Raw genomic sequence first — 22,032 nt, 5'->3', positions numbered from 1 at the left:
GCCTAATGGCCTGATGGGGCAGGATATGTCTTCGTTTCGCCTCATCTTGCAAAACTGGGGCAACAACAAATGCAGTTATATTGTCTTGTAGCCCACTAGATGTGCACCTGTGTAACTTTTTACCCTATGCGAATGGGAGTGGACTGCAAATGCAGTTATATTGTCTTGTAGCCCACTAGATGTGCACCTGTGTAACTTTTTACCCTATGCGAATGGGAGTGGACTGAGGGGAAGGCACTTGCTATATGAGTATTGCTGGCTGCAATCTAGACCAGCACAGTGGGCAAACCTTAATGTTAATGTCCCTTCCAAAGGTAGAAGAGCTTGGGTAGAAATGGAGAAAAGGGGGAATAGTGTCTAAGAATAAATTAATAAATAAATGAGTTATGTAATAATGTTGCCAATCCAAGTCCATGTTCCCAATGCTTCAAGGCCAAAACTCAAACATCAGAGTTTGGAGTTAAGAAAGGTTTATTGATCAAGAAGGTGCTAACCATTAAGATGGGAGCCTCAGTAGTGCCTCAATTTCATCTTAAGAAAGTACAGAATTCAGACTTCTTTTATGTCAAGGGAAGGGGAATAGAAAGGGCTGTTCTTGTAAAACTATAGCTACAAGCAGAATTTCTCTAATGATCAGTATGTCTATATGCAAGACTAAGCAATGGCAATTAGCCTGAATGCCATGGGAAAATAGCAGGCTTGAACAAGATGGTGTCAGAGAAATGGAGCATTTACTGTTACAATTCCCCCTTTTTCTGTCCATTCCTCAATCCTGAGACTCAAGAAAATTGGGTCTAGGTTTAATTAAAAGGGAGAGTAGCTTTTAAGATGGAACCAGATTTGTCTGCCTATTGTACTCCTTTTATCCAACTTACGTCTTCCTCTTCCGCAATGGTTCCTGAGCCTTAGAGGGGGCATTCTAGTTGTTCAATTTATAAGCAGAGACCACAGCAATGGTAGAAGTAGCAACAGACCAGGATACCTGTATCCTAATTTGACACAAAGAATAAGGAATAACTTTTGTTATTGTGTCCCCTGGGACCCAAATCATGGTGAGTCAACCACTGCACAAACATTCCCTTCTTCAGCTAAGAAGTAATCCTAAAGCGATCCTCGTCTAAGGACTCACATGCCAAGGACTCTAAGGTAGTCTGTTTGTGTCTTAGAACTTCCACAGTAGAACAGGCCAAATGGCTGACTGTATGGGTTAAATTCCTTCACATCGGTATTTGATAAGATTTATGAAAACAAAAGAAAAACTAAGGTTAATGATCAGGGCAAATCATAAACCAGTTTCCCGATCTGTAATGCTGTCAGTCTGGAAGATTTCTAAATATAAGGCACAAAGCTTCATTTTTGCTAGAATAAGTAGGCAGAGATAATAAGACAGAGTCTCCTGGTCTACAGTTTCTAATTGCAAGGCTTAGAATGGGGATATAAAGCACAGCATAGATAATATATTCAATAATATTGTAATATCTATGTCTAGTGCCAGGTGGGGTACTAAGACTAATCAGGGGGATCACTTCGTAAATTATAGAAATGTCTAGCCACTACACTGTACATCTGAAACTAATATAAAATAATATTGAATGTCAACTGTAATTGAAAAATGTTTTTTTAATAAATAAATTTTTAAAAGTTTTAGTTCTTAATAACTCTTAAGTCAAAGGATGGGAGAAAAATAAAGTGCTAGTTTTGAGGGTTGTAGGCAAATATTTAAGAAAACTAAAATTCAGGATCTAGTTCAGTTTACAGGTGAAAAACAACTTTAAAGACAATTAATTGAACTAGAATCTAATATTCACAAATATGTGTGATAGTTATTATCAAAACATATTTTTTCTCTCCAAAATTAATTTACTGCATAAGTCTAGTTTCAATAAATTTGGCCTGATTTTTTTTGTATAAATACAATAAGAATAACAACTCATTACACAGGCTTTTAAAAATCTGCTTTGCCAGGATTTCATAAGGAATTGCCAGATTGAACTTCAGCCTCCCAAGGCTAAGAAGCCAAGCCACATACTTGCCATAAGACTTCACCTGTAATACCTATAAGACTTGTGTGAATATCTCAGGTTCTCAAGTTCCCCCAAAATGTCTTAAGGTTCTTCCATTGCCTTTTCACAGGAAAGCAACCTTCATTCCTTACCTGGAAAGACTGCCTGTGAACCATAAGCAAGGTACCAGGCTGTTTTTCCAAGGAGCTTTTTTATTGCCTTCCAAAGTCAATCTTAATTCCTTAGAGCTTTCTGGTGACATCCATGTCTATGCATGACTATATCAAATATGGCATTCCATCCAATCTTGGTAATAAAACCATTTTCCAACTGTGTCTTGTTATAAATGGAACAGATTCTTATTGAATTTAGGCAAACAGCCATATTGCCAGGGAAATAATAATACTGATTCATTAAATCTCCAAATTCTAAGGTATCAGGTGGGGAGAAATATATGTTTCAATACTGCTTACAAAGATAAAATTTACCAAATAGCTCTAAGAAAAACAAGTTTCCTTATACCTGGAAAACAAAAAGATTTAAAAATCAGCAATATTTTAAACAAAATGTTATAAAAATTATAACCATCTTTAGTTCATTAAGTCCCATGTAATCTATTCTTGTTTATTCTGATCATTTTGCCAGCATTTTATGAATCTAGTTATTCCTCAGAGTTCTATAAATCGTCATCCAACTTAAAGGCATGATCTGACAATTTATTCTCAGAAACGTGTATTTCAGAATAAATCAGAGTCTTCTCCTTGGATCTTTAGGATGAAACATATTTGTAAAAGTATTAGAGTAAAACAATAACTATAAATGACAAAAATGCTTAAGTGACACAGTTATAGATCTGATTATAATATAGTTAGCAAAGAAATTTGCTTTTCTGTAACAACATTTTAAGATGACCATTAGAATTGTGAATGAAATTATATCAGAAATTTGTAGACTCTTGGAGATTTTACATACTCTAGAACATTTACTTTAGAAATGTTGCGGGATTCTCGACCAGAGAGACGGGACACCGAGGCTATAACCAGGAAGCAGCGTGTATTGATGTCGACACCAGCTCAGCAGATTCTTATCCAAAGAACATGCCGGGCAGTTTTATACCATCTTGTACTTTCGCATTCCTACATAGCTATATATATTTCACATAAGGAAGGAGACCATAAGGAGAACATTGATTGGCTGCCAAACTATAAGGAAACCAGCTTAATCGTTTAAGTGGGTTTTCAGACTGCCACATCAGCCAGAGAGTCTTGGGATGGGGGGTTGCTGTCAGAAACTAACTCATTCGAGCAGGAGATGGTCAGGCAGGTCAGTCCGCCACAGTAATAAGAATATATTCATACAAAACAACATAATTATTTCTTTATTTGACAAAATTTCCCATATAATTTCAACACACCAAAATAAGCTAAATTATATATGGAGAGAAAACAAATCTTTTGAGATGTTCCATGGGCCCTTCTTAAACACTGCAGTTATTCCTAGGTCAAGAATCTATAATTTGAGGAAGTTTGTCAAAATATATCAAAAGGTTTGGACATTTGATTAAGTAAGATCATAAGTCTTAAGAAGCAATACTTAAATTATCCATTTAATCAAAATGGCATTAGAAAATTTCAAACACAAACACAGATGTTTACATACAATTATTGGCAAAACTTAGTTCTTACTATTGAGGAGATTCAGTTATCTTAAGTAACCAAGGACCTGATTAAGACAACATAAAAAACAGAAAATTATTTTGATAAAACACAGAATCTTTGCTTTCTAGGCAGAAAACTTTTTCACAGTTTCAGTAGCAGACAAATAGTTCAAGAACTTTTGTCCTAAGCAGAGAAAGAAAACCTAACTAATTTTGTATTAGCTTACTTTTGATATTCAAATTAACTTACTTGATTACATTTATTTTAATCTTAATGAGCTTGACCACACATAAAACTTTCTTCTCAGAATTCTTATTTGGTAATGACTTAGATAGTCAATGAATATCCATCATTTAATTTAGCTAACAAAACTTTAAAGTTCCGAATTACCAAAGACATTTAGAAAACTATTTTAAACCTAAAAAAAAACTTTTTATCCTACTTACATTTATTTATTTGCTCCAAACAATTTAGATTCGTTATAAAAATTTTATCATACCAAGCTATTTTTCTGACTGACAAATTTTGCAAGAGATAAATGAACTTATTTAACTAATAAACCCAGGTAGAATAAAAGTATTATTTAATGCTGATGATTCAAAGGATATACCTATTTAACTAACCAAACTAATAACCAGTTTTAATATCAAATATTTTCCTAGATCACATGATTCTATAAAACAGTTGGGTTAGTTTGTTATATCTTTGAGAATTCTCATATAAGTGGCTTGTTTAAGCCAACTTAATATTACAAATTAGCAATATCACTTAGCAGTAGAAATGTAACCATATACAAACTTCATTTCTTTAATAAAGTCTTTTTTTCTCTGATTCAAGCTGGTTTTCCCCAGATAATGGCATTGTGACTTACATGCTTCCCCCTATCCCCCAACCCCCTTATCCTCTGTATGCCTCTCCTTTAATCATTAAGCCTTAGGACATAAAATTAACTGAGCCTCAGGTATATAACCATGAGGAGACAATAGGTTTTGTCTGGACTTTAAGGATAACATTTTGGCTTTAGATGTGTTTCAGCCCCAGGCCCATGGATGCAGAACAACAATGCCACAGGCCACCAGGCCACTGGACCAGGCCACTGGACCAGATGGAATGGCTGAACTAGATACAATGATCAATTACCTCATCCCCCTCCAACTGTCCAATCAGTAGCACCCACAACTCCAACTCCTTTAGTTTCCATGACAACTGATTTTTCCCTATGTAATCTGTACTCCCAAGACACCTGGGGAGCCAGGCCTTTGAGCAATAGCTTGCCTGTGTCTCCTGCCTGTGTCTCCAGGACTTACAACTTTCTAATAAACCTTACTTTCTTTGCTTCAAAACCTGTAGGTATGTATCTTTTCTTTTAGACGTGCACAGGCAGACAGACCCCTTTGTAGTCCCAATAACGGAAATATGCTATTACGTACATAAGCATATATAAACATACAGATAGACACAGGCAGAGATCTCATAGCTTTCATTTTAAAATGCTAGCTTTTGCATCCCAGATACAATGCGACTGTGTGATTTTGATCAGATAACCAAAGCTTTGCATGCTGTAAGAATTCCTTTAAAGCCATTTTAAAATTAATTTATAATTAAAGAATGCATTTCATTGTCTCCAAGAGGCCCGAGATCCTTTCCTTCAAGGTTACCCCTTAATGTGGGCTTGTCGACAAACACAAACAGAAGCGAGTGTGCACAATAAAGTTGGAAAGCTCAGAGAGTAAAAGGAGTGGCTTCAGATTGCCTAAATTTAAACTGGCAGATTTTCTTAGAAGATGGGATGGGATGAAGCCTGAGGACAAGATGGCAGCTACCACATGTCTGGAGATGAAGAAGATTAGTGGGGAAGGAGAAGAAGCCTCAGATGCCATTTTACTTCTTACTGCCAAGTAAAGTACACACAAACACCATTTTATTTCTTACTTCCAAACCAATAGTGGATGAAGAAAACTCAGATCGACACACAAATGACACACAAGACGATAAAGTGAATACTCTCCTAACCAAGCAAGTTACAAATTTCAAATTCAAATGGCCAAAAGCAATGAACCAATTCATAAATCAAGTACAAGTCCTACAACTCTTCCCCTCTCCAACAAGCTACCCCAAACGCAAACAAATTGGCTTATCTCAGGCTTATCCCAGAGGGGAAGGGAATTCCCAGTAGTACACACAAAGATCATTTACTCTACTTCCAAATCGAGGCTGTTGGCTTGCAGAGACACACTACAAACGAATGGGGAGAGTCCAATAATCCTGATCCTACTCTCAGATGGCGGCCCCCAAAATGCAGATGGCTTTGTCCCAGGGAGAGAAAGCCTAGATAGAAAAGAAGAATTCCCAGCTGCACACACCAGAGCAGCTTACCCCAGATGATGGATCGAAGTCTAAAAACGTTTCCTTAGTCCAAACAAGCCATGTGCTGAGGACAGCCAGCGCCTGCTGGGGACAGTCCCTCTGGTGCCTCCAAGGCAAAACAGCCTTAGCAGCTGCTCAGGACTCACAGAAGGGAACCTGAGCCAGGACTGATCTGTTATGGGTACCAGCTCTGGGATAAAGGTCGCCAAATTGTTACCAGTCCAAAGTCCGTGTGCCCAACACTTCAAAAGGCCAAAACTCAAAACATCAGAGTTTAGAGTAAGGAAAGGTTTATTGATTGAGAAGGTGCCAACAGATAAGATGGGAACTCCAGTGGCACTTCAGATCCATCTTAAGAAAGTACAGAGTTCAGACTTCTTTTGTGTCCAGGGAAAGGGAAATAGGAGGGACTGTTTTCGTAAAACTCAAGCCACAAGCAGAATTCCTCTAATGATGAACATGTCTGTATGCAAGACTAAACAGAAGTGATTATCCTGAAGGACGTGGGAGAAAAGCAAGCCTAAACAAGATGGAGTCAGAGAGATTTTATTGATACAAGGGAAATCTGATATAACCTCAAGAGGTTCAGAAAAAGAGGTAACTTTGTCTCTTAGCTCGATTATACCAGATGCCTGAAAGAGTGAAGCCACTCCCGCTTCTGGAACATGACAAGATCAAATGGACGTCTACAAACTTGAGTGTCCTTGCCCTGGAAGACATTTTCATAAGATATGATGATGGACCAAATAGCTATTAATGACTGAATGGGATTCAGTCATTAATAGTAATGTGCTAGTATCATCTGAACTTTATAATTGTTTTGCTTAAAAAAGATCATGTTCAAAGACCAGAGGGGTAGACTGTAATATTTTGATTTATAATTAGAAATACATGTTTGGTCTTTGTCTCCATTTTTGGTTCACAGATCCCCAAACCCTTGGAATGTTCTAAGTATCGAGAGCGATAAAGATGTCTTTTGTTACATAAATGAGGCGACTTTGGGAAACACATGAGGATAGGGGCTGGTTGCCAGGAGAACCAACCAAATGATTAGAAGGTTAAAACTTTCATTTCCACCCCCGCCTCTAGGGAGGGGGGAGGCTAGATTTAAAGCTATCACCAATGGCCAATGATTTAATCAACCATGCCATATGTAATGAAGTCTTAATAAAAACCCAAGAAGACAGGGTTTAGAGAGCTTCTGGGTTGGTGAACACATGGAGGTGCTGGGAGAGTGGCATACCCAGAGAAAGCATGGAAACCGTGCTTCTTCCTGCATACCTTGCCCTATGTATCTCTTCATCTGGCCGTTGATTTGTATCCTTTCATATCCTTTGTAATAAATCAGTAATCTAGAGAGTAAGTCAGTTTTCCTGAGTTCTATGAACATTCTAGCAAATTAATCAAACCCAAGGAGGGGGTCATTTGAATCTTTAACAGGTAGTTTACATAGGGAAGAGGCATGAGAACTATAGAGATTAAACCAAGTTGTATTCAGAGCCTGCAATGTGCTAACAGACCATAGGAAGCCTACAGGACAAAGGAAGATTCCTGCTGGGTTAGCAACAAACTACTCACACCATGAATGGAAAACAGGAAAACAGATTCTTTAAGTCATACACTACACAAAACTGACCCAACCATTCACTCTCACAGCCAATCCATGGAGAATCTATAGAAAAAAGGCTGAGATTGCTAGTGCACCTTTCACGCTGCATGCCCATAAAGGAAAATAGGGAAACAATGTCTTTAAGGTGTAATTCATAGAAACTTAAAATCACATATAAAACAAATTCCTCAAATACTCAGGGGCTTTCTCATTCCCTGTATCAGAGAGGAGACCACATTCTGTGCGTAGAACATTATTTCTTCTCTAATAAATCTTCCTCTTGCCTCTAACTCTGGCGTGTGCCTGAATTTTTTCCTATATGCAGTCAAGGACCCTCACTCTCTCTCTCTCAATGCAGGACTCGAGTTCCCAATTGGGAGAATTCACCCCATCCTGTATCATAGCCACTAGTGGAAGAGAAGCACAGTAACAACCTGGGCTTGCAACTGGAAACTTAAGTCCAAGGGGTTGGTGGAGGGTGGGGGGTGGAGGGGGTAGTCTTATAGGACTAAACACTTAACCTGTGGAATCTAATGCTATCTCCCGCTAGGTAGTATCAAAATTGAGCTGAACTCTTGGACACCCTACAGGTGTCGAAGAATTGCTTAGTATTGTGTGACCCCCCCCCCACCCCGCCTCCCACCACACACATGCACACACACACACACACACACACACACACATGTTGGAATGGGATTCAGGAACCCTTTTTAGTAGGATAATAGCACTGTGGCTATTTTTATTAAAAGTGCTTATTTTTACATTTATATATTGAACTATTTACGGATAAAATGACACAGTGAGATGTGCTTAAAATAAACCAGCAGAGAGCCAAAATGTGGGGGAATAGAGGTATAAACGACAATTGGAGGGCATGAGCTTATTACTGTGGAAGTTGATCGATGTGAGCTCATTATACCACTTGCTCTACTTTTGCATTTTTGATATTTTCATTGTAAGTCTTAAAAAGTTATTTTATTTTATTTCTTTTTTTTTGACAAATGCCATGCGCTGTTCACACTGGAAAACAATCATGCTTTGTTTTTAGCAAGTACTGCTCTGAGAACATTTCTGCTTCTGGGACTCCCCTTTTCTCCTCCTCAAAGTGAAGAGGAATTTGTACTCGAAACGCTAATCAGCTCTTTGTTTTGCTTCTGCATATATGCTTGCAGCATAGGCCGTACTCAAAAGTTCCTAAAAACTCATCCTCCCTTTGGCTTGCTCTGTCTAAGCAACAAATGTAACTGCCTGTACCCCCTAGCAATTCCCTCGCTTTGTAACTCTTTGGAACTACCTGAAACCATAGCAACTGCTGCACTTAGTAACAGTCTGAGGACAAATTAACCAATCAGCCCATGCCAAATAAGTTCTATATAAGAAATATTGCAACTGAGTTCCGTGCCCAGATCTTCAGAACACTAGCTCTTCTGGGACCACTGGCATAATAAACCTGAGTTCAACTCTCAGAATGGTGCTTGGTTTCTCACCTGTCCTGTTTCACAACATTTCTGCAACAAAAGGAGCTGTCATATTCCTGTGAAGCCAGACTATAAGCTGGACTCCCGGCCTATGGGACAAGCTCTTCTTGGTGAATGTGTTCACATTGGGCCTCACTTCTGTGTATCATAGCAACTCCAATTTTCCCAGGAGCCCTAGGCTAAGTGAACATCCAAAGACTACCATATATTGCACCAAGGTGGGCTGAAGTCTGAAAAAGGGATCCTGAAGGCTCAACTAAGTGATCTGAGCTCAGGACTCTGTGGAAACACAAAGAGATTCTGCAGAGGATGCCACACCATGACAGCTACTCAGACACTTCCCAGGAGGGCATCGATTAGTGTGGAACCTGGTGGCACAGAGGAAAGATATAAGGTGTGGAGCCAAATCAATATACATTTGTTCTCAGCAATTCCACCCTCTAGCTGTGACAATCTGTACTCACTTCAGTCTCAGTTTCATCTTTACATTTTTTTATATAAACAAACCTATTTTATAATACTTGAAAGGCACTCAGCCCATGCATGGCACATAAGCACTCATTAAATATTAGCTATTATTACAAAAATCAGTAATTATTACAAAATTAGTAATCCACATAGAATGCAATTATCAAATATCATCGGACTTCATAGACCCCTCAAGTCATTACCAATTCCTCACTCCCACTCCTCAATCTGCTCAACCGTCAATCACTGCACAATGACTACCCCTGGAACCCTTACACATGCCTCAGAATCACTGGTTCCCACATCCTGCTGCCCACAGGCCCCAAATCACTCATTCTACACTCCCTGACCAGAGCCTGCAAAACCTCTACCCTGATGGTCCTGGCTCTCCACCAATCAATCCCACGTCCTATAAAGGAAAAACTCCTGTGTGTGTTTTCTTCCTCTACTCTCAATACTTCTGATTACTAGTGTATATGTAATGTGTGTGGCAGGGGGACCAACACCAAGCAATTCTACAACAACAGCTGGTATATATCTTACAATTTAACTCAATTCTGACAACTCCTACTTGGACTTGGCATCAGATCACACAGGTTAAAGACTAAGTACCACAAGACTATCTCCACCACAACTTCAGCTGTCAATAGCAAGTCCAGATTGTTAACTGTACTTCTGACCAAATGGCTATAAATCAGAGGTTCCCGGAAACCCCCTCCTCAGATTCCATTTATTTGCTAGAGGAGCTCACAGAATTCAGGAAAACACTTAATTTACTATATTACCAATTTATTATAAAATAACTCAGGAACAGCCAGATGGAAGAGATGCATAATACAAGGTATGTAGGAGAGATTGTACCACTCCCCCAGCCTCTCTGAGCATTCAATCTAAAAGCTCTCCAAACTCCATCTTTTGGGGTTTTATGGAAGCTTCATTATATACAGATGATTGATTATATAACTGGCCATTAGTGATTGATTCAACCTCTAGTCGGGGGCGGGGTTCAAGTTCCCAACTGCTAATCCATGGTTGGTTCCCCTGGCAATGAGTACCCACCCAGTTGTTATCTGGGGCTTTCCAAAAATTACTTCATTAACATAAAACTCAGGTGTAATTGAAAGAAACTTATTATGAATAACAAAAAAATAAAACACCCATTTTCACCTCTGGAGCTATTTCAGGAACCAAAAACAAAAGATGCCCCTATAGATCCTACCACTTAGGAAATTACAAAGATTTTAGGAGCTATATGCTGGAAACCATGTATAAAGACCTAAGTATATATTTCTTATTATATCACAATATCACATGCCCCATTACTGGCCTCCACACTTTTATCACTACCCATCATGCATCTCCATCTGTGATCCTAAGAGTACCAATTCCAGACACACCTGCACCTGCAATGAGCCCTGAGAAAACATCCAAGTACACATCCCACCAATCCAACCACTAGGCTTGTACCATTAGTCTTTCCCACATACTTACACACACACGCACACACAGGAAAGAATCTACTCAAAGAACAAATCTAGAAATATTGTTGACTTTTAAAGATAAATTTTAAAATCTAAACAATTTTACATCTAAGGCACATGGGAAAGAACAGATTTACAGAGAAAGAATTAAGAAAATCAAGATGTCTCATCTGCTGTAATCAAAGCTAAATGATATCAGAAACAGCATGTAAAAAAAATACTTCTCTGTTAAGGTCAAAGTCATTTTCAGAAATGAAAGCACTGGCAGAGTACCTCTATCTTTACTTAAGGAAAATACCCCCAAAATTATTCCAAATAAATGTAGAATGAATCACATGAAAAAAACTCAAAAAGAAAAATACTGCTTAGCAATATTTGCAAGAGATATATAATTATAAAAAAAGATAATGACGATAATTAATATGGAGGTCATTAAAGGGAAAATTAATAATATCCTATGATAAAATGTTTCTCATTATCTCAGGAAAAAATGGAGGTTATAATGGTGTGTAGATGGAAACAATGAGCAGAAATTTCATCAATCCAATGTAAGTACAAAAAAGAAAAGGAAAAGCAGAAAATAATGTTAAAATAAATAGTAAACATTAAAAGTGGGAGGCATAAAATCAAGTAAATTATTACTACACTAAAGACATAAAATTATCCTACTGACAGAAACTATAGCATAGATCTATCATCTAAATTCAATAAAAGTGGGGATGGTAATGTAAATATCAAATTGAAATTCAGGTTAAAGAGGTTTTCGTTGAAAAGAGGTAGCCTATAATAATACTATCCAATAAAAGAAGAGATAATACAAAATGCACTAACCATTAGATGTATGTATGTCTCACTCCAAGCACACAAATCAAACTAGCAAAAAAACACGTTAACTACAAAGTGAACTATTAGTGAGAGACTATTATTATATCTCTTTCAGAATATGATTCAAACAGACCAAAAATAGGAAAGAAAAAGATTCGAAAAGTACCAACAGGCTATACTTAATATACATAAAGAGAACTTTGCACTATACAAACAAAAAATATACCCTTTCTCTTATAACCACTGAACAAGTTCCTTAAGCAATTTGCCTTCTTGATAAACTTTTCAAAGTTGACACTTTGAGGCTACATTTTATGACAATAAAATAAAATTAAACAATTAAGCATGCCATAATAATTTAAAAGTAAACTCTCCTAAACAACTCAGAATCAAAGTGGAACACAAAATTGAAGTTATACATTTCATAGATAAAGATGTATTTAGAAAAACTTTACACCTCTAAACGTATCGAGTATAAAACTTGGGAAATAAGGGAAGGAATGACAATTTAAATCAAAGAGAAAAAAAAGAGAAAATATCTAAATATAGAAACTAAAACTAATATTAAGAGTAGGGAGTAGAAACACAACCAGTACTTCAAAATGGTGAATAAAATAAATCTTGAGATGCCTAATAAAAAAGAAAAATGATACATAAATATTATATTATGAATGACAAAGTACCAATCTAGATATAAAAGGAAACGAAATATAGTAAATGAAAACTTATATGTAACCCCAATGGCAATATATTTTTTAAATCTCTCGCGAAACGTACCATGAAAATAAATCAGAAATAGAAACAAGCCTGTACGTATGAGAGGAAATAATTATAATAAAAAAAATCTAGCATCACTCACTCCTGGGATCCCTCATTACTCAACCCCACGGTTATCCTCCACAGGAACCCCACAGACTCCATCACTCCACACACAGATTCACCATCAAAATTCGCACAGACCTCAGCTTTCCGCCGGGATCCACCATCACGACCACACTAACCCCCATTATTCCATCTACTGATCGCCCCCATCACTGACCAGCTTGCTCATCAGGGACAAAGATGTTTCTTCACTCAGCCCCAGATACTCCTATTATTCCTGCACTTACCTGCTCCTCACCCATGATCTCATAGGACAGTGGTATTTGCCTCAGGCAGTATCTGTAATTACAAGTACTAAAACCGGACCGAGGTCTCTCTTTCTTGATCCCTCCCAGTCCCTGCGGGATGCCTTTTCTTGCAACCGTTGTGAGCGCATGCTCAGTAGCGGCTCCTTAAATGAACATTGCCAGCACTCAACATGGCGCTCTGCTAAATTCCGCCCCCAACTCCCCTTCACCGCCAAATGGCTAGGACATGGCGCCAATATGGCGACGCCCTTGTAGTCACGCAGGCTGCGGGTGGCCATGTTGAAGTGATGTTGAGACTTTGTAGCTGAGCGTAGTCAGGAGGCAAGGTGGAGCAGAGGTATGTACTCTGAGACTAAGCCAAGAAACAACTAGAGCCCATCTCCGCAAGCCTCACTCAGGCCTTTCCCTGTGGAGCCTGTGGATTCAAAGTACCATCAACCAATAAGATCTAATTAGCAGTTGTAAAACACTCCACTCTGAAACAGAACATACATTCTATTCAAGCACCTATGGAGCATTTACCAAGTTATAACATGATCTGGGACATAAAATATAACTCATCAAACTTAATAGAATTAAAATCATACAGACTATATTCTCTGAACACAATAGCATCAAACTAGAAATCAGTACTACAAAGACAAATTAACACTTGGAAATTAACGCATTCTAAACAATCCATGAGTGGAAGGGGAAGTTTCGAGTATATTCTTAAAATGCATTCGAATGAATGAAAACAAAAGCACAGATATCAAAATGTGAGTTGCAGCTAAAGCAGTGATGAGAGGAAATTTTTTAAGACTAAAGGTTTACAGTAGAAAGGAAGAAAACTCTCAAATCAATAATGTAAGATCTCACCTCAATAAAATAGAAAAAGAGCAAAAAATAAACAACCTAAAGCAAGAAGAAAAAAAATTATAAAGATAAGAACAAAAAACAATTTTAATCGAAAAAGTAAAACAAAACAAAACAAGAAGCTTGTTCAATGGAAAGATAAATAAAATTGACAAGCCTCTATAGGAGACATAAATAAGCAATATCAGGAATGAAAAAGGAGATACCACTACAGACTGTGCAGATATCAAAAAATAAAAATAACAAAAGCAACTCTACACACATAAATTTAAAACCTTAGATAAAATGCACCAATTCTTCAAAAAACACAAACTCCAACAATTTTCACATTATATAGACTTGTTCAGTAGCCTTGAAATTAAAGTCAAAATTTAAAACAACTAAAAATTAAATCTTCAAGCCCAGATGTCTTCAATGGAAAATTGCAATAGCATTTAAAAATTAAATTCTACACAATCTCTTCCAGAATAAACAATAGAAATAGGCCAGTATTACCTGAATACCAAAACCACAGTACCAAATAAAATATATAAATTAATAACCCTCATTCATATAAATGGAAAAAAATTTTAACTAAATATTAGCAGAATTTAAAAAGTTAAAAAATAAAGTTTTTTAAATAATATTTTTTATTTTTCAATTATAGTTGGCATACAATATTATATTAGTTTCAGATGTACAGCATAGTGATGAGACATCTATATAACTCACTAAGTGATCACCCCAATAAAGCTAGTACCTATCTGACCCCATACATAGTTGTTATGGTATTATTGACTATATTCCTTATTCTATCCTTTATATTTCCATGACTATTTCACAACTACATTTTGTACCTTCCCCCATTTTCATCAACCCCCCCACTCTCATCTGGTAACCCTCAAAATGTTCTTTGTATCTATGAGTTTGTTTGTTTGTTTTTTAACTTTGTACTTTAGAGTCCATATGTACATGAAATCATATGGAATTTGTCTTTCTCTGTAGACTTACTCTACTCAGCACACTACCCTCTAGGTCCACCATGAAATATCTTTTTCCATTGCTTTACTTTTAGTCCGAAATAAGTCTTTTGTAGGCAGCATATGTAAGAGTCTTGTTTTCTTATCCATTCAGCCACCCTATCTTTTGATTGGAGCATTTAATTATTTTTCATTTGAAGTACTTATTGATAGATATGTAGTTATTACCATTCTTTATTCATATGTTTTGATACATATTTTTTCTTTTTAAGGAAGTTTCTCTAACATTTCTTGTAATATTGGCTTGGTGATGATGAATTTTTTAGCTTTTTTTTTGTCTGTAAAGCTCTTTTTTTGTCCTTTGATTCTAAATTATAGCTTTTCTAAGTACAGTAATCATGGTTGTAGGTCCTGGCTTTTCATCGCTTTCAATATTTTGTGTCAAGCCCTTCTGACTTGCAAAGTTTCTATTGAGAAATCAGCTGATGGTCTTATGGGAGCTCCCTAGTAGATAACTAATTGCTTTTCTCATGCTACTTTTAAGATTTTTTTTTTTTTTTGTCTTTAACCTTGGCATTTTAATTATGATGTGCCTTTGTATAGCCCGCGTTGGGTTCATCTTTTTTGGGATTCTTTACACTTCGTGGGCTTGTATTTCTATTTCCTTCACCAGGTTAAACAACTTTTCTCATTCTTTCTTTCTTTTTTTTTTATTTTATTTTTTAATTTATTATGGTGACATTGCTTAACAAAACCCAATGGTTCAAGTGTACAATTCAACAGTAAGTTATACATATATATATTATATATACATTTAACATATTTTTTCCTTGTGTGTTCACTCTCCATAGTTGGATTTCTGTCACCACATATTTGAAAATTTTACCCCAACTACTTCTCCCCTCTTCACTACCCTCTGGTAACCACTAGTTTACTGTCAATGTCCATGAGTCTTTGTTTTGTCACGTCTCTTTGTTGCTTTTAAATTTATATCCGACATATAAGTAATGTCATGTAGTTTGCAACTTTTTCTGTCTGGCATTATGCGCTTAGCATAATTATCTCAAGATCCACCTATGTTGTCACAAATGGCAGTATATCATCTCTTCTTATAGCTGAGAAATAGTCCATTGTATATATGTACCACATCTTCTTTATCAAGTCATCTATTTTAGGATACTTTAGATGCTTCCTTATCCCGGACACCGTAAATAATGCTGCTATGAACAACAGTGTGTGTATATCTTTTTGGATAAATGTTTTAATGTCTCTGTGGTAAATACCCAGTAGAGGGATTGCTAAATCATATGGTAGATCAATTCTTAGTTTTTTGAGGAACCTCCATACTGTTTTCCATAGTGGCTATATCAATTTGCAGTCCCACCAGTAGTGCATGACGGTTCTTTTTTTTCCTCATCCTCTCCAACCCTTGTTATTACTTGTCCTGTTGATAAAGCTATTCTAACAGGTGTGAGATGGTATCTCATTGTGGTTTTGATTTGCTTTTCCTAATAGCTAGCGATAATAAGCGTCTGTACGTATGTTTGTTGGCCATTTGTATGTCTTCTTGGAAGAAGTTTCTGTTCAGATCCTCTGCCCATTTTTTAATTGGATTGCTTGGGGGTATTTTTGTTTGTTAATGAGTTGAGTTCTTTGTATATTTTGGATATTAGGCTCTTATTGGAGGCATTGTTTGCAAATATATTTTCCCATTCAGATAATTGCCTCTTTGCCTTGTTGATGGTTTCTATTGGTGTGCAGAAGCATTTTAGTTTGATATAGTCCCATTCATTTATTTTTACTTTTATGTCCCAGGACTTTGAAGTCAAATTCATAAAATCCTTTAAGTCCAAGGTCCATGAGTTTAGTTCTTATGTTTTCTTCTATGCGATCTATTGTTTCAGGTCTTATAGTCAGGTCTTTAATGCATTTTGAGTTAATTTTGGTGTGTAGTGATAGACAACGGTCTAGTTTCATTCTTTTGCAGGTGACTTTCCAGTTTTCCCAGCACCATTGACTGAAGAGGCTTTCCTTCCTCCACTGTATGTTTTTGGTTCCTTTGTCAAAAATTATTTCTCTATATAAACATGAGTTTACTTCTGGACTATCAATTCTGTTCCACTGATCTGTGTGTCTGTTTTTCTTCCAATACCATGCCATCTTGATTATTGTTGTTTGTAGTATAATTTGAAGTCTGGCAGAGTGATACTTCCAGCTTTGTTCTTTTTTCTCAGGATGGCTTTGGCAATTCAGGGTCTTTTGTGTTTCCATACAAATCTGATGATTTTTTGTTTTATTCCTTTAAAAAGTGCTGAATGGATTTTTATGGGATTCCATTAAATCTGAATAATGATTTAGGAAATAAGTTCACTTTAATTATGTTGATTCTTCCAATTCAAGAACATGGAATATCATTCCATTTCTTTGTGTTTTCTTCAATTTTTTTTAATAGGTTTTTATATTTTTCATTATATAGGTCTTTCACATGTTTCATTAGGTTTATTCCTAGGTATTTTGTTGTTGCTGTTGCAATTGCAAAAGGAATTATATTTTCCATTTCTTTTCCTGTCGATTCATTATTAGAGTATGAACACTAAGGATTTTTTAAAATTTATTTATTTAAATTAGTTTCAAATCTACAGTACATTGGTTAGACATTTATATAGTTCATAAAACGATCCCCCCATTTGCTCCCTCCCTCCCTTGGCCCTCCACCCAGCCACCAGCACTCCCCACGTCATGCTCCCCATCCCCGTGACCAACTATCAACCACTAATTTGTATGTCGTTAACCTTTCACCACATTCTCCCAGCCCCCTAACACAGTCCCCCAACACTAAGGATATTTGAACATTGATTTTATATCCTGAAACTTTACTGTATTTGCTTATTGTTTCTAGTAGTGTCCTTGTAAACTTTTTGGGGTTTTCTATGTAGAAAAACATGTTATGAACAAATAGTGACAGTTTGACTTCTTCGTATCCTATTTGGGCGAATGTTATATCTTTCTCTTGCCTGATTGCACTCACTAGGACCTCCAATGTTATCTAGAATAACAGGTGATAGATAGTAAACAGTCTTATCTTCATCCTGATCTTAGAGGAAAGATTTTTAGTTTTTCCCTATTAAGTATAATGTTGGTTGAGGGTTTATCTTATATGGCCTTTATTATGTTGAGGTGATTTTCTTTTATACCTATTTTATTAAGTCTTTTGATCTTAAATGGATGCTGTATCTTTTCAAAGGCTTTTTCTGCATCTATTGATATGACCGTATGATTCTTATTCTTTATTTTGTTTATGTGGTGTATCACATTAATTGATTTGCATATGTTAAATCATCGCTGTGCCCCTGAGATGAAGCCCACTTAATAATCTTTTAAATATGTTGCTATATTTGGATCGCTATTATCGTGTTTAGGATTTTTGCATCTGTGTTCATGAGAGATATTGGTCTGTTCTTTTCTTTTTTGTGTTATCTTTACCAGGTTTGGTATCAGGGTAATATCGGCCTCATAAAATGAGTTGGAAAGTATTGCCTCCTCGCCAATTTTTTGGAAGAGTTTGAGGAGAATAGGTATTAAAACCTTCTTTGAATGTTTGGTAGAATTCACTGATGAAGCCATCTGGTCCTGGACTTTTGCTTTTTGGTAGGTTTTCAATGATTGTTTCAATTTCCATACTGCTGTTGGGTCTATTTAGATTTTCCGTTTCTTCTTCATTTAGTCTAGGAAGGTTGTATATTTCTAAGAACTTGTCCAATTCTTCTAGGTTATTAAATTTGGTTTTATATACTTTTTCATAGTATTCTTGTATAATCCTTTGTATTTCTGAAGTATCTATAATAACTTCTCTTTCATCCCTAATTTTGTTTATTTGTGTCTTCTCCCTTTTTTCTATAGTGAGTCTAGCCAGGGCATAGTTGATTTTATCAAAATTCTCAAAGAACCAGATCTTTATTGAATTTTTTTTCTATTGTATTTTTTGTTTTCAATTTCATTTAATTCTGTTCTAATTTTGGTTATTTCTTTCCTTCTGCTCTATTTAGGCTTCATTTGTTCTTCTTTTTCTAGTTTTTTTAAAATGAAGCATTAGATTGTTTATTTGGGCTCATTCTTGTTTCTGGAGATAGGCCTGTAATAATGTGAACTTTTCTCTTATTACCACTTTTGTCATGTCAAAAAAGTTTGGAATGTTGTACTATCATTATCATTCTTTTTTATGTATCTCTTGATCTCTCTTTTTATTTCTTTTCTATCCCAGTCATTCTTCAGTAGCATGTTGTTTAATCTCCATGTATTGGTGATTCTTCTTGTTTATTTATTTTATTATTATTTTTTTTTACAGTTGATCTCCAGCTCAAAGCATTATGATCAGAGAATATGGTCGGTATGATTTCGAACTTCTTATATTTGTTGAGGCTATCTCTGTGTTCCAGTATATGGTTAGTCCTTGAAAATGTTCCATGTGCAATAAAGAAGAATGTACAAGCAGCTGTTTTTTGATGAAAGGCTTTGTAAATGTCAATTATGTCCAGTTGGTCTAATATGTCATTCAAGATTGTTATTTTCTTACTAATTTTCTGTTTGGATGATCCGTCCATATCTGACAGTGGAGTATTTAGGTCCCCTACTAAGCTAGTGTTTTGTTCTGTTTCTCCCTTTAGTTCTCTTAGTAATTGCTTTATATATTTTGGGACTCCCTGATTGGGAGCATAGATGTTAATAGGTGTTATGTCTTCTTGGTGCTTGATTCCCTTTATCATTATGAAGTGTCCCTCATTGTCTTTATCTTTTTGATTTTGAAATCTATTTCATCTGATATTAGTACCACAACTCCCACTTTTCTCTGAATGCCATTTGCTTGAAATACCATTTTCCACCCTTTCACTTTGAGTCTCTATTTGTCTTTGGAACTGAGATGTGTCTCCTGGAGGCAGCATATGGTTGGGTTTTGTTTTCAATCTGCAACTCTGTGCCTTTTTATTGGTGAGTTCAGGCCATTTATTTTTAGGATGATTATTGAAATATAAGGTTTTCCTATAGCCATTTTATCTTTTACTTTCTGGTAACTTGGTGTTTTCATTGTTTCTTTGCCCTTGCATTTCTGTCTGTTATTCTGGTTGGGATTTTTGGATTTTCCCCATGTTCCTTTGTCCTTGTTCTGTTATGTACTTTAGTTCTGGATTTTGGTGTGTGGTTACCATTAAGAATATGTAAAAGATGATTTTACACACACACACACACACACACACACACACACACACACACACACACATCCATTTTCTTCTGCATGTGTCTTATCTCCATTCCCCTTTGTGAATTTGATCTTCAATTCCTTCCCGTTTCTGTTATTGTTGTCTTAAATTATCCCTGTATATGATGAATGTTCATTTCCATCTTGCAATAACAATTCTCTTCTTATTGTTCAAGCTTATAATATCCTGTTCTTTATACCCTGTTCTCTTTCTTTCTGAGCCGCCCTGTCACCTTGGTTGTTCATGGTGTTTAATGGACTATTTCTCCGACTTGTCAGTAACGGAAATGTATTCTGCTTTTTTTTTTTTTCCAGAGAGAAGATTTATTATATAAAATTCTCTCTTTAGCCTGTTGCTAAGATGTTTTTCTTTTGATTTTCAGTAGATGGCATCCAAGGCTATTGGATCCCTACTATGAGACTTAATAATGCATTTTTTCTTATAAATATTCAATTATGATCACTACCTTCAGTCTCAGTTCCTATCACTGTTAGTGACAGTTTTGGTAACATTTGCTCAAATTCCCCTGGGGCTCTGCATTGTCGGTCCTGGAGGATATGTGGGCAGGGGTAGGGTGCACTCTGGGTTGTGGGTGGGGGTTGCTGCTAGTCTCTGTGCCTCAGCCTCCTGCTTTGCAACCATGACTGCTAAGACTCAGCTATTGCCCCTCTGCAGTTAGTCCCCACTCCACTGTCTGCCCCGATTCTTGGGCTCTACTGTGTGGAGCTCGCAGATGCTTCAGGCAGGGCTTTTTGGAAAACCAGCCACTACTTCTCCTCACCCCCTCCTTCAGAGAGCTCCAGCTTTGAGAGGCAGTTTCTTTGTTCCTCCCAATGTACCCAGACGCCCAAGGTTATGACCTCTGGAAGCTCTTATGCACAGACCACTCGCTTGGATGTGCTTGTGTGCAGGTTGGGTGTTATTTGTTGAGTGTTAGATGTTCAGTTTATTGTCATTTCAAGAGAAGAGATCTGGGGTCATCTCTCACTCCTCCCATCATTATTTCTTGAAATAGATTTTTAATTCCTTGCTCTCTGTCTTCTCCTTCTGGTACCCCCGTGATGTACATATTATTGCTCTTGATGTTGTCCCAGAGGCCCTTTAAAGTATTTTCATTTTTTGGTATTCTTTTGTCTTGCTTTTCTGATTGGGGGTCCTCTAAATTGCTGATTTGATCCACCACCTTATCCAATCTGTTGACTCCCTCTAATGTATTCGTTATCTCAAATATTATATTCTTCATTTTTGACTGGTTCTCTTTTATGTTTTCCATCATCATTTTTATATTTTTTTCACTTTGTTAATACTCTCCCTGATTTCATCTACTCTTCCTCTAAAAGTTCATTGAGCATCCTTATAATCAGTTTTGAACTCTGTATCTGGTAGATTGCTTGTGGCCATTTTGTTTAGTTCTTTTTCTGGAGCTCTGTTCTGTTCTTCCCTGTGGGACATGTTTCTCTGTTTCCTCATTTTGCTGCATCCTTGTATTTGTTTCTATGTATTAGGTAGGGCTCTTAAGTCTCCTGGTCTTAGTAGAGTGGTTTTACGTAGTCGGTGTCTGTGGTGCCCAGTGGGTCAATCTTTCCTAGTCACCTAAGTGAGGTGCTCAAGCTGTGTCCTTTGTGTGAGTCGTGTGTGCCCTCCTGATGTCGTTGAGCCTTGGTTGCTGTTTGCATTTCAATGGGAAGAATGAAATAGGAGCTGATCGATTGTGAAAACCGGCCAGTGAGGGGCTGACCCAATGGAGCAGGATTCACTTTAGCAGGGGTCTGGTTGCTGTCCAGTCTACCCTTCTGGTGTGTCTTCCTGAGATGCAGCCCTGGATAGTGTGCTGGCTCTGGTCCCAATCGAAGCAGGGCACTGGGTGTGCTGGCTCAAGGGCCTTCTGGGAGGGCCCCAACTTCAGGCCAAGTTCAGCCACAGCCTGTGCACTGCCCAGGGCCA

The 22,032-nt window shown here is 36.9% G+C and overlaps 1 protein-coding gene across 1 annotated transcript in view; it reads right to left on the bottom strand.

Moving 5' to 3' along the window:
- Positions 1 to 13,175, bottom strand: part of ZNF484 (zinc finger protein 484) — a 76,397-nt gene extending 63,222 nt beyond the window's left edge. The window contains exon 1 of the mRNA XM_011378969.2: positions 12,999 to 13,175. Within this exon, the coding sequence (XP_011377271.1) occupies positions 12,999 to 13,013 (15 nt within the window). The 5' untranslated portion in view covers positions 13,014 to 13,175. The remainder of the gene's footprint in view (positions 1 to 12,998) is intronic.
- Positions 13,176 to 22,032: the final 8,857 nt, after the last annotated feature.

The sequence above is a fragment of the Pteropus vampyrus genome, unplaced genomic scaffold (assembly GCF_000151845.1).
Source record: "Pteropus vampyrus isolate Shadow unplaced genomic scaffold, Pvam_2.0 Scaffold349, whole genome shotgun sequence".
Lineage (NCBI taxonomy): Eukaryota > Metazoa > Chordata > Mammalia > Chiroptera > Pteropodidae > Pteropus > Pteropus vampyrus.
Note: the sequence above shows the minus strand (reverse complement) of the source record. Positions and strands in the feature narration are given on the sequence as shown.